Source organism: Elephantulus edwardii, unplaced genomic scaffold (assembly GCF_000299155.1).
Source record: "Elephantulus edwardii isolate Elephantulus edwardi_28Jun2011 unplaced genomic scaffold, EleEdw1.0 scaffold00147, whole genome shotgun sequence".
Taxonomy (NCBI): Eukaryota; Metazoa; Chordata; class Mammalia; order Macroscelidea; family Macroscelididae; genus Elephantulus; species Elephantulus edwardii.
In genome coordinates this window covers 8448334-8461696 of record NW_006399897.1, presented here as the reverse complement: position 1 = coordinate 8461696, position 13363 = coordinate 8448334, and the positions used below count along the sequence as shown (strand labels likewise).

The 13363-nt window shown below is 36.0% G+C and overlaps 1 protein-coding gene across 1 annotated transcript in view; it reads right to left on the bottom strand.

Annotated features, from left to right (window-relative positions):
• MYO16 (myosin XVI) overlaps positions 1–13363 on the bottom strand; it is a 951959-nt gene that overhangs the window by 249786 nt on the left and 688810 nt on the right. Inside the window, exons 25-27 of the mRNA XM_006894620.1 lie at positions 9827–10002; positions 6999–7079; positions 6190–6395 (exon numbers count right to left, since the gene is read on the bottom strand). Coding sequence (XP_006894682.1) covers positions 6190–6395; positions 6999–7079; positions 9827–10002 — 463 coding nt within the window. The remainder of the gene's footprint in view (positions 1–6189; positions 6396–6998; positions 7080–9826; positions 10003–13363) is intronic.

Genomic DNA, 13363 nt, shown 5'->3' with positions numbered 1-13363 from the left:
AGTCTTTTGCTCATAAAGTTGCTATAAGTCATGCTTGACTTGACAGCATCAACAACAACAAACAAATACATTACATGGAAGAAATAGTCTATCTTTCTCCTGTGGTGGAACAGCAGGTGAATTCAAACTTCTCTGGTGGCATAGTGGCAAGAAGCTGAGCTTCAAACCAGAAGACCTGTGGTTCGAAGTCACCAGCTATTCCACAGGAGAAAGATAACCAATCTTTTCTCATGAGATTAACTCTCGCAGAAAATTCAGTGGAGGGTTAACTATGGGTAAGTTCTGACTGTATGGTACACAACCAACCACCTTTAGATTACCAGCACAATGCCTTTCTCATTAGCCATTAGAGCTCAAATATAGTTTGATAAATAGAAAGGATAATGCGATTACAAAAACAAATACAAAGGTTTGAAACCATATATGTCTAGATAAACTGTATTTTGCTCCCACAGCACAGGAAGAATTAACATTAACTTAGTATCAACTAAGTAACTTGTGGTTGCTGTGATGCTGAACACTGTGACAATGATGTACTGAATGTGGAAATGGTCACCCATGGTGGACAGTGTTTGTTGGAGCTTCCCGACTAAAACAAGCCTGGAAGCAGGAGCAACATCCACTTCCGAAATGGCTTGTCTCCGGAAGCTCTACGTACGAACAGTGCTCAGGCCTTTCATTCATAGGGTCGCTATGAGTCGTCTACGACTCGACAGCACCTAACAACAATAACAAGTATCAACTACGCTAAAATACGTAAGTTTTTTCTGTCACTTACTGACATCAAATAAATAAACATCTCAACTGTGTCAGGATTATTTCAGAGGAATTCCGTTTTGTTGCTTCTTTTAGTGTTCTTCATATTCAATGTTGTGAAGTCCTTGTAATAGGAGGCAAAATCTTTATCATCCAGCTCTAAAGTTATCAATGTGATTAGAATAAAAGAAGGATTAACAAGTATACTTCTTCATTTACTCAAAATAGGATCCACTTAGGTACAACAATTTTCTAACGGAAATCAGGAAGACTCAGAAAATAGGTAGTTATTAAAACAAAGATATCCTGATGCAAATTTGCAATATCATCAAGTTCACTTAATTTTTTTGTTAAAGAAACACCTATTCATTATTGATACTTGTTACATTTTATTTCAGAAATAATATTGTTCAAATAAGTAAGTGCTTACATAAAGTCTGGTTATCAAGTTATTTTGTACATTTTGTGCTTTATATATAACAAAATTATTTGTTTTGACAGGTTTTATTCTGTAACAGTTAAAGCAAGGTGATATGAATAAAAACTAAATATTTTATGTTGGAGTGATAAATTCTGTTATCTGATATATTGGCAATGAAAAATCTGATTAAATTACACCTCTAGGCTTTGTTTATATAATGATGCTAGTTTGCCTAGGGATATTTCGAAGTCCTGATGAGCTTTCTGAATGCTCAAGAAATATTAAATTATATTCTTTCTAGATGTAAAACTTTGTAGGTTGCATTTTGTTCAAACTCTAAGAAAGCTGATGTTATTGTTGTTATGTGCCATCAAGTAGCCTGTGACTCATTGTGAACTACATGTATATAGCTATATACTTGGGGCACGTGGCCAGGAGAGACCAATCCCTGGAGAAGGACATCATGCTTGAAAGGGTGGAGGGATAGTGCAGGAGAGGAAGACCCTGGATGAAATGGATTGATACAGTGACTGGAACAATGATGGTAGTTATGTTGGAGTCAGTGATACTGGCTCAGGACATGGCAGGCTTCAGAGCTATCATATATAGGATCACTATCAGTCACAGGTGACTTGATAGCACCTAACAACAGCAAACAACTTATCTACAATAGCTCTGAACTCTGCTCTATCTCTATCCTGAGACGGTCTCACTGTCTCCAACACACCTACTCCCATTATCCCGGTTACGTTGTCAGTCCATCTCATCTGGGGTCTTCGTCTCCTGCACTGTCCCTCCACCCTTATGACCATGATGTCCTGCTCCAGGAACTGGTCCCTCTTGGCCACATGCCCAAAGTATGTGAAATGGAGCTTCAAAATACTTATCCTGTCAGGATAAGCCTGTTTGTTCTCTTGGTAGCCACGATATGTTCAATACTCTTCTCCAGCAACACAACACAAAAGCATCAATTCTTCTTCTGTTGTCTTTGGTCTTTGTCCAGATATCTCATGCATAGCAAGTAACTGCGAAGACCACGGTCTGAATCAGATGTACCAGAATAACATCATGCTCTTCAGCACTTTGGAGAGGACCCTGATAGCAACCTTCTTCAGATTAATTTGTCTTTTGATTTCTCATCTGCTAGAGTCAAGAGTGTTGCCAACCAAACTGAAATTGTTAACAATCTCAATCTCTTCTCCATCCATCATCATGCTGCCAATTGGTCCAGCAGTGAGAATCTTTGTCTTCTTGATGTTGAGCTTTAATCCATATTGAAGGCTTCAATCCTTAACCTTCTGCAGTAAACAATTCAGTCCTCCTATGTTTCTTTAAGCAAGGTTGTGTCATCTACATAATTCAGGTTGTTAACGAGTCTTCCTAAAATCTTTATATCATATTCCTCCTCATAAATTCCAGCCTCCTGAATGATCTGTTCTGTATATAGATTGAAAGGGTATGGTGAAAGGATGCATACCTGATGCACTCCTTTCATGATTTTAAACCATGCAGTGTTTCCTGGCTGTGTTCTGACTGTTTCCTGGTCTAAGTAGAGTTTTTGCACCAACACAATCCTGATCATTTCTATCAATCAATGATTTCCAAAATTTCATTTATAAGCTGGTGTTTTTTTATTTAAAACAAATAACAACTGTCCACTGAAATAAACCAGTAATCCCATTGTTCTTGTTATGATATTGCAGATAGGGATGATGGGCAGGGGATCACATCTCTTTTAAAAGAATAAAGAAACTACAATATATTAAAAGATACATATATATATACATGATTTTAATTAAAATATTATTTGCATCAACTATTTTAATGAGGACTATTTTGGGCATGTTATATATAATGATAGATTAGTCTTAGTAAAATCTGAAAAAGGTAAAAAAGGGAGTTTTAATCATTATATGTAAAGGTCTATCGTAGTTGTGTACTATCAAGTTGGAATTGGTCCAAAGTTGACCATCTGGTGAGTTTTCAGAAGCAGTTAATCACACAGGAGTAGATTGCCCATTATTCTCCTGCAGAGTAGCTGGTGGCCTCGAACTACATGCCTTTGAGATTACAGCACAGTTCTTTGCCACTAGGCCACAAGATACGTTGTTATGTGCCGTTGAGTCACTTGCGACTCATAGCAATCCTATGTACAACAGCCCTTAACTTGTCTCTATTGCTTGCAAATCTTATTATTTCTGACATGTCTATCCCCACTACCCCAGTGATGGAATCAATCCATCTCACTGAGGGTTTTCCACTCTTGTGCTGTCCCTCCACCCTCCTAAGCATGATGTCCCTCTCCAAGGACTAGATCCTACTTTGCAACATGTCCAAAGTATGTAAGATGGAGCTTCACCGGAGATAGATGGATGGATGGATGGATAGATAGATAGATGATAGATAGATAGATAGATAGATAGATAGATAGATAGATATGATATAGATGATAGAGATATATAGCTATATCGATATAGCTATATAGATATAGATATATGCTGCTTCTAAAAACTCACTGGAGGGTCAGCTTATGGTTTGGTTACAACTTGACAGCAAACAACAATACATGAAGACACAAATATATCTAACAACAATAGAAAGAGATAGATATTATACTCAGAGACATGTTCTTCGCCCACTTTGGGGAGGAATTAAAGCTATTCATATAACTAAGAATCAGGTATTTAACAAAAGTTTGCTCTAGAGAACCACTAAAAAAGCCCTTTAAAACAAGGCTCTTTGCATTCCATAGTTCTAAGCCACTCTACCAAAACAAAGAATGAAAACAAATCTACTCACTTTATTATTCAGAGTGAAAGTAAACCTATTTTGGGCCTAATATATGAATCTATTCAAAGTGGTTATAAGAGTACAAGTGCATTCAGTTCAAATCGCAATTCTATAAATTTGTAGTTCAGTGAATCTGGGGTGAGGCCTGACATTTTGTATTTCCAACAACTTTAGGGCACCAAATTGCTGGCCTTAAAAATGGTAGCCAATTACATGAACAGTAAACACCTTCTAAGGACCAAAACAAAAGGAGAGGAAAAAACAAAACAACCCTATTGTTTTCAATTAGATTATGACTCATAATGGCTCTACAACACAGAGTAGATTTGCCCCATAAAGTTTCTAAGGCTGTAAATCTTTGTTGAAGCAGACAGCCTTATCTTTTGTCTTCAGAGATTTAAACTGCCAACCTTTTAATTTGAAGCTAAATTCTTTTTAACCAGTATGCAACCAGGAATCTTGCAATCATATTTTCAAAGGTAAACTCCACGTAAATTGACCATCTTTCTCCTGAGGAGTAGATTGTAGATTAGAACTTCTTGTCTTTGGGTTGGCAGCACAACACCCTACCCACTAGGCAAACGGAAATAAACACAAACATTCACTGCTAGAGTCAACTCACAGGGATCCTCCATTAGATGTCTTAGGCTGTACATTTTTATGAGAGGAGATGGCTCATTTTTCTCCCACCGAACATCTGGTAGACCTGAACCAATAATATTTTGGCTAATAATCCAAGATGTAAGATACTGTGCCACCAGGGCTTCTAGATCAGTGACTTTTAATTCTACTTCCTACTGAAATATATATAAACGTTCACACCTAGAATTTCTTGAATCTCAGCCACTCCTAATCATCATTTAAAAGGTCTGGAGTGAAATAGGAGAGTCTACTATTTATAGTTATGTATAGGCCAGCTTAAAAATCCTTATTCTAGTGACTACTTAAAGGAATGCTGTTGCTATGTGAATAATGTTGTGATGTGCCACTGAGTCAGTGCTAGTTCACCCTCCAATAGGTTTTCAGAGGCTGTAAATCACACTACAGGGTAGCTAGTGTGTGTATGTATACACACACACACACACACACACACACACACACATTCAAACTGCTTGTCTTTGGATTGGGGCACAACTGCTTAACCTAAGAGTCCACTGTGTCAGTTCAGCTCATTGAAGGGTTTTCTCTCTTTTGCTGACCATTCACGTTTCCTTGCATGATGTCCCTTTTCAAGAAATAGCCGCTTCAGTAACATGTTCAATGTATGTGAGACAAAGCCTTACCATCATTGCCTCCAAGGACCAACTCTGGCTGTACTTTTCCAAGACATCTGTTTGTACTCAAACTATAAGGTGTAGGAAATTTTAAGTTAACTCAACTTGATTGTTATTTCATTGAAAGATTTCAATGAAAGAGGGAAAACCTCTCAATGAGATAGCTTGAAACAGTGACTGAAGAGTTAGGTTCAAATTTATCAGAAGTGATGAGGATGGCATAGGATAGGACAGGGCTCAGATCTGTCATTCATAGGATCACTATGGGTCGTACTTGATTTAAGGCACCTAATACAACAACTACATTGTTGTTGAACAGAAATTAAATAACAATTAAAACTATCCATTAAGTTTCCAAGGATATAAATCACACAGGCAGAGATTACCCATTTTCTTCTGTGGACACATCCATCAACATGCCCATCACTTAAAAAATACTGTTTGATTTCCATCGAAATGTATTCATATTGCAATATAAAATATACAACTAGCAATGATATTACCCCCTTATTTCTGACCAAAACAAGCACAAAATTAACTGTTACAATCAAGTTCCTATTTCCCTATATATTCCTCTTTCTGAAAAATAAGAGACGCTAAAATAAGAAATGAGTTGGCTTAGGCCAAAATTGTATTTTTCTGATCTACATAATATTTCATTCATATATATAAAGGTGAAGATAATACATTTGAAATAATTTCAACAGCTTAAAACCTTTGAATACAAGGAATGATTTCTAAGATAGCTTCAGAAAGGTTTAGTAAGCTTCTAAATAAATTTTGTTAATATATTTCACTCATTTCCATAGTCTCTTCTTTATATGAAATTGAAGAATATAAATGATAACAATAATGTGCCAAAACAAAAAGGAAGATTTCTGCTAGCATATCAACATTACACCACACTGAATAATGCATATAACAATGCTTGTAAGCAGAAGGGCTTACCTTGCCAGGAAATCCATGAAAGAAAGGCGGACAGGATATCCGTACCGAATGATCTTCACCATCTCTAGTACCCCAATGTATTGTAGTTGAGCAGACACATAGAAATTATCAAACGTATCTGGCAGTTTTGAGTTATTGGGCTTGATGCAATGAATAAAGTGTGGAGTGCACTTTTGAAGTTTCCCAATAATATCCTTTAGAGAGTTCTAAGGAGAGAAGCAAAGACTATGTCATTCACAAAGGGGATACTGGCTACAAATGCAAATCTGTGTTTCAATTAAAAAAAAATTTATCTGTCGTATACAACTATTTTTTTTATTGTAGTTTGAGTGAAAGGCATAGAGGAAATTCATTTTCTATTTAAACATTCATACACAGTTTATCTTTAATAGTAATTGTTTTCCCTAGTAAACTTGCACTTTTCTGGCTTATTCCCTATAATTCTGATTCCTATTAACCCTTCTATACTTCACTGTGTCTTCCCTTTCTTTAGTGATACTGCGTTGACAATATACAATAAGAGGATGGTTAGTAAAGTAGCCATACCTGCTTCTTCAGCTCTAATAGGATGGGAAGAGCATATGGAACAAAACTCAAATTTGTATGATCAGACTGATTAATAATACAGGATTCCACCCTCCCTCTTGCCAACAGTTCTATGTACAATAGAACTCACTCTTCTTGTGTGTGTTATTCATTTTCCTCTAAAAGGTGCTCAAGCAAACTAAAAAGTGAGGCATGCTATTCAGTGTATGCCCTTTACAATTTATATGATCATATTCCAAGTGTAATTAGAAGCTGCCACGAACCCTGAGTTGGGATGCTATGGAGACCGGACCACCTCGTTCCAGTTTCTGAAGGAATGTGGACGTTCCTTTCTTTTTTAATAACTGCAGTGAAAACAAAAACAAAGAAAAATGAGCAGGTTTATTTTCTTAAATTGCAGCATTAACCCTCCTACTCTATATAAAAATTACTAAAAGGCAAATATGAATTGAAATTAAGGATTTTACAAATCAGTTCCACATGAGTTTCTATGATAGTATTATAATTTGAGAAATGTTCAAAATGCATGTAGAAAAGCTATTACAGTCATCCTTTCAAGTTTAAAATTTGAAATCAGATCTACCAATACCCTGCACTCATTTCAATTTGATAATAAACAGACACATACATTCCCATTTGATTTGTTTTATAGTAAGTACACGCAGGTATTCGGGCTGTATTGCTAACTTCCCACATTTACACATCTATTATGAAATATGGTTTACTCTGGACAAAAGTTACTACTTTATGTTACAAATATTTGATTCTTCATCAATCAATGTTTTCCCTAATATTATATATAATTCATAACTGTTGGACCTCTGGTGGCTTAGTGGTAAGGAATTGCATTGCCAACACAAAGGCTTGCACTTCGAATCTACCAGCTGCTCCACAGGAGAAAAGTGAGCAATCTCTTCCCACTCTAGTAACTGCCTCTGAAGACCTGCTGAAGGGTCCGTTAAGGGTTGGTCTGACTTGACAGTAAACAACAATAAGTAATTCAGTGGATATATGAGTTGTAATGAGTTCTTTAAAACATATTCGTTTTCTTAAAGTATGCAAAACTCATTGCGTTTGAGTTGGAATTGGCTTAGCTAACCTTCCATTAGGTTCCCAAGGCTGTAAATCACCTGGGAGGAGACTGCCCATCTTTCTCTCAGGTTGTCTTCAGTGGAGCTGAACAGCCAGATAGACATGATTTTCGAGCTGCTATGCAACTCCCTACAGACCAAGCTACTAGAAAGGAACGAGCAAATACCCTGTCTGTAAAACATAGCGACAGGTCGGTCATGTTTTCTTTTATAAGCAATTACACATAGACTTTAAAAGGGGGAGGAATCTACACATGACAGAGATTAAATAATAATGGAAATGAAAGAGGTTAGGGGAAGTAAGAGTAATAAAGACATAAAGGGCAAGAAGTGATTAATGAAATTCTACTACTGGGTAGAGGAGCCTCAGCCAGTTAATATAACATTGCATTTCACAAAATTGTATTGAAATGTAGAATAATATCTTAACTGATCTAAAACCTTTATCTTAAAAAATAAAAAAAAAATCTCTTGATATAAGAAAAAAAAAATCTAATCAAATTGGTGCCACAGCACCAAATTGGTGTCGGTAATTTATTTCCTTTAAGTGAGATTAACTGTCAAGCTAAAATGAGTAATTGCAATTGACAAGGGAAAGAAGGATGAAAGGACTAGCACAAGATCAACCTCTTCTCTACCAAGGAAATCACAAGGGTGATGATCTGCTAACCAGTCAGTAAATTCTAATCCCTACTAGTTTATAAGGTTGAGTGCTGAAAATTGAAGGCTGTTTTAAATGAAGAAATAAGGGAAATGAGGAATGGAACACTTAAGAAATAATAACAAATAAATCCCTACACTTGCAAGTGAATACTTCATTATCTTTTTGGAGTAGACAAACTACTGAGTTATCTCTCGTTTGCAGTCCTTCAGGGAAAACACTAATGGCATTCATGTCTCATAATGTTTAATAATTAAGATTAAAAGTTACGGTTAAGAAATGCGTAGTGATTTTCTTATTTCTGATTGCCAGAAAGATTGAGAAAGGAAGGTTAGGGGCATCAGGAATAGAGCTTTATCTTAACAATGGCTATCCTTTGTCATTTTATAAATAAAAAAAGGCACAACTTTTTCCTTCTGGCACAACTATACTAACAGATCCACAATTCTTAGATTTACTGATTAAATACACATACACAGTCCTTATATGTTATATGGTTTTCTGCCACTTTTCCAAATTGGAGCTGCATTTAATGATACTTTTATTTTAATTGGTGAGCTAAAATGCATTCCAGCAAGGTGCAGCCATTGAATTTCTTAACTTGATTTTCCTGGATACCTTCCCAATTATATTTCACATCTTTATAAATTTGGCAAAGGCGAGCAGCACAAACTAAGATATAACCATGCAAAGTACTCATAAGAAACTTAAAGTGCTTCATTCATACTATCAACTTGAATTAACTCTTTACTCAGTATTTTGTTCTATTTATGAACAGCGAGAATATTTAGCCTGTACATACAACCAAATCAGTACAGGATGGAAACAATAAAAATTATATATTAAAAACATTTAAAATTTAAAAAGTTAAAAATTTACAAAGTACATAGTAAACATCTTCTAAGATTTAAAAAAATACACTGTGGTATATTTTTAAAGAAAGAATGCTACGATTTAATGCTTAGAGACTTCTGAAGTGATTAATGTCAAGAGAAAGAGGAAGCTAAGTTTATTCCCTCTAAGTCTACTATCTCTGAAGTTACTTCCCATTCATCAAAAAGACAGTCATATAGATGAAACATAAATATTATGTCACAGAGACAACCAATAAAATGTCTACTATTGTATCTGCTATTGAATTTTCACTACACTGTACAGTCTTATGTGCCTCCCTTCTCTAATGGTTTTACTGCAAGTAGATCTCTTTTCTTTCCAACAAGCATATCAACACCTTCCATTTAGAATTCAAAACAGTGTATCTTCTTTCCTTTTTTTTAGAAAAGCAATTGTGCTAAGCCAATTTAAAAACAGCAGAACAAGAATCACAAAAACCTCCTACCTTATTGAGCTCCAGATAATTTTTGTTTTCACCAATAATTGAAGAAGATGTCATTTTCTTATTAAGAAGAGCGGATTTGTATCCTCGAAATTTAAAGGATGGATAAGAAGATATGAGGGATCCTGTTTGTGACAGCTTCGACTGGAACAAATGATTGATCACGACATTTTCACTAGCTAGGAAATAAATAAATGAATTTTATGAATTCCATTAAATTGATTATTTACCTTAGCATTTAACAAATTACTCAGATTCTTTAACCGTTGAAACGTGAGTGGAAGACTTAATTGGTGTAGTAGTATCAAACTGAGGGATCTTATCTTTTTCTGTGTTTCCCTATATTGCATCCATTTCACTCAATCTAACTTTCCTTGGCCATCACTGTCAAAAGTCCTGGATCCATGATGCCCTGCTCTCCACCTAAGTGTTTTGTCCTGTACTTTCTGATAGTCTAGCATTTATTTCTAGTTATCTAAACTTATTTGCTCATTGTTAAGGAGGTTGATTGCACTTCAAGAAGTCCTGAAGACAGATGGTTTCTGTCAGAAACTATCCACTCCCAGAAAATAACATCGTTTCAACCATGTCTCAAAGAAACACTGAAAGTCACTGTATTTGGTTGTTAAGATTAAAGAAAGGGAGTGGAAACAGGTCTTTTTCTGAGACAGTTAAGCTGCAAAGGCAAACACAAGTTGGAATTTTTTAGAAATTAAGAAAAGGAAAAAAAATCCTCAAATAAACCTCAGTGCCCTTGAGCAAGAACTGATTCAGAGCTGACCTCCATTGGGTTTCTGAGGCTGAAAATTGCAGATGAGACTGTCCATTTTTCTTATGTCAAGGCACTAGTGGATTCAAACCACCAGAGAGATGTGGCCTGTGGGTTATCTGCACACCTATAGATTATGCTGCCATATCTCCAATGATAATCAACAGTGTAATTTTTTTGTTTTACATAATATTATCATAACTTTATATTTTCACTACTACTTTTAGTAACAGAATCCACAACAACTATGAAGTTTTAGGGATGATAATAGAGAGATTGTCCACGAAAGAACTGTGATGTTCCGATTTCAGCAAATGGGCTCCCCAAGCCAGAAGGCTGACATGGATGTCTTATCTCCAGCTGAAAGGCATCCAACTATTTCATAAAAGGGTATCACATGCTCTGTTTTACAGAAGATACAAATGACTCTTTCATCTGGAGCAGCTCAAGAACAAAACTGAAAAGGTTATTATAAAAATGAGTCAATGTTATTAGAAAAATGAATCAATGTAGAATTGTTATTAATAAATAATCCCCAGTGGAGATAGAATTTATATACATATAAAAACATACATCTTGATATATTGAAATATATCTATCTTGTTATTGTTGCTGTGTATTGTAAAGTTGAAACTGGTCTATACCTGACCCACCAGCAGGTTTTCAGAGGCAGTTCATCACACGAAAGGATACTGCCAATTTTGTCCCATGGAGCAAGTGGCAAATTCGAACTGTGTGCCCATAGATAAAAGATAGATGAGAGAGAGAGATATTGAGAGAGAGAGAGAAGGAGACAACGAGAGAGAGCAAGAGTGAACGAGAGCGAGAGCGAGAGATTGAGAGCAAGAAAGAGAGTGAGAGAGGAGACAGAGCGAGAGAGAACAAGAGAGAGAGCAAGCGAGCACGAGCGCGAGCGCAGAGAGAGATGGAGATAGATAGATATCTGGTGGTCTAGTTGAAGGAAGTTCTGTTACTATTCCAAAGGCAAGTTGTTTGAATCTACTAGCTGCTTGGTAGAAAGATAAACAATTTCTTCTGTTTCATTTATAGCTTTGGAAACTGCCATGAGTCAGTTCTGAATCAATCATACACAACAATAGCATCTCTATCCCTATGTTATTGTTGTTAGATGCCACTGAGTTAAGTACGAGTTATAGTGACTGTATGAACAATAGATCTGAACCCTGGACTATTCTGTGCTTTCCTCACAATCTTTGACACACTCAAGTGTGTCCATTCTTTCAGTAACTTTGTCAGTCCTGCTAGTTGAGGATCTTCCTATTTTGGCCATCTTTCCCCCTGCCCAAATCCTATGTCCCTCTCCAAGGAATATACTCTTCTAGCAATATGCCCAAAGTATGTGAGATGAAACTTTATCACCTTTGCCTCCAAGGAGCACTTTGGCTAGACCTTCTCCAACACATATCTGTATGTTCTTTTGACAGTCCACGGGATCTTCAGCACTCTTCTCGAACAGCACAGTTTAAAGGCATCAAGTCTTCCTATGTCATCCTTATTCATTGTTCTGATCTCAGCAGTATAGCTAATGATGAAAGGATGATGGCCTGAATCAGGCATACTTAGTCTTCAAACTAACATCTTTGCTCCTCAATGATTTAAAGAGGTCTCTAACTTCAGACTTCCTCATTGCAATATGCCTGCTGATATCCTCAGTGATAGTTCCAAGTATACTGATTTTGGATTAAAGTAAGATGAAGTTGTTGACAGTTTCAATCTTATCTCCATCTATCATGATGCAGTCTATTTTAGTCTAGCGGTGAGAATTTTTGCTTTCTTGACATTGACATGTGATCCGTGTTAAAGGCTGAAGTTTTTGATCCTCTCCACAAAGCACTTCAAATCCTCCTCACTTTCAGCAAGCAAGGTTGTGTCATATGCACAATGAAGACTGTTAATAAGTCATCTACCAATCCTGATTCCACATTCTTCTTCATAGAGTCCAGCTCCTTGAATCATTTGCTCAGCATTGAATAGTTATGGAGAAAGGATATGACCTTGACACACACTTTTCTTAATTTTAAATTTGAAACTTTTAAAAACTAATTTAACCTTAATTATAAACTTTAAACTTTATAAAATTAATTTAAACCATTTTACATTTTAAAATGTTTCCTTGTCCTGTTTATACAACAGGCTCTTTATCTAAATACGGGTTTTGCATAAGTATAATTAAATGATCTGTGATTCTAATTCTTTTCAGTGTTAGCCATAATTTGTTACGGTCCTTACAGCCAAATGCCTTTGCATAGTCAATAAAACACAAATAGACATTCTTTACCTAATCTCTGCTTTTACCCAGGATCCATTTGACATCAACAATGAACTAACTCTCTGGTGATATAGCCTCTTCTGGAAGTTCTCTATATATCTGTTCTAACAGTTTTTGCATAATCTTCATCAATATTTTGCTTCCATGTGATATTAGTGACACTGTTCCATAATTTCCACTTTTTGTTGAATCACCTCTCTTAGGAATGGGAAGAAATACAAATCCCTGCCATATTTATAAATCTATATCCATAACTATATCTAAGAAGCTCTGGTGGTCTATTGGTAAGGAATTGCACTGCAATCACCAAGGCACACAGTTCAAAATCACCAGCAGCTCCTACAGTGCAAAATCACCAGCAGCTCCATAGGAAAAAAAAATGGGCAATGTCCTCTCATGTGACCAAAATGCCTCTGAAAACTTAATGGAGGATCAGCTATGGGTTGGTTCTAAATTGAGGGCAAATAACAATATATATTTA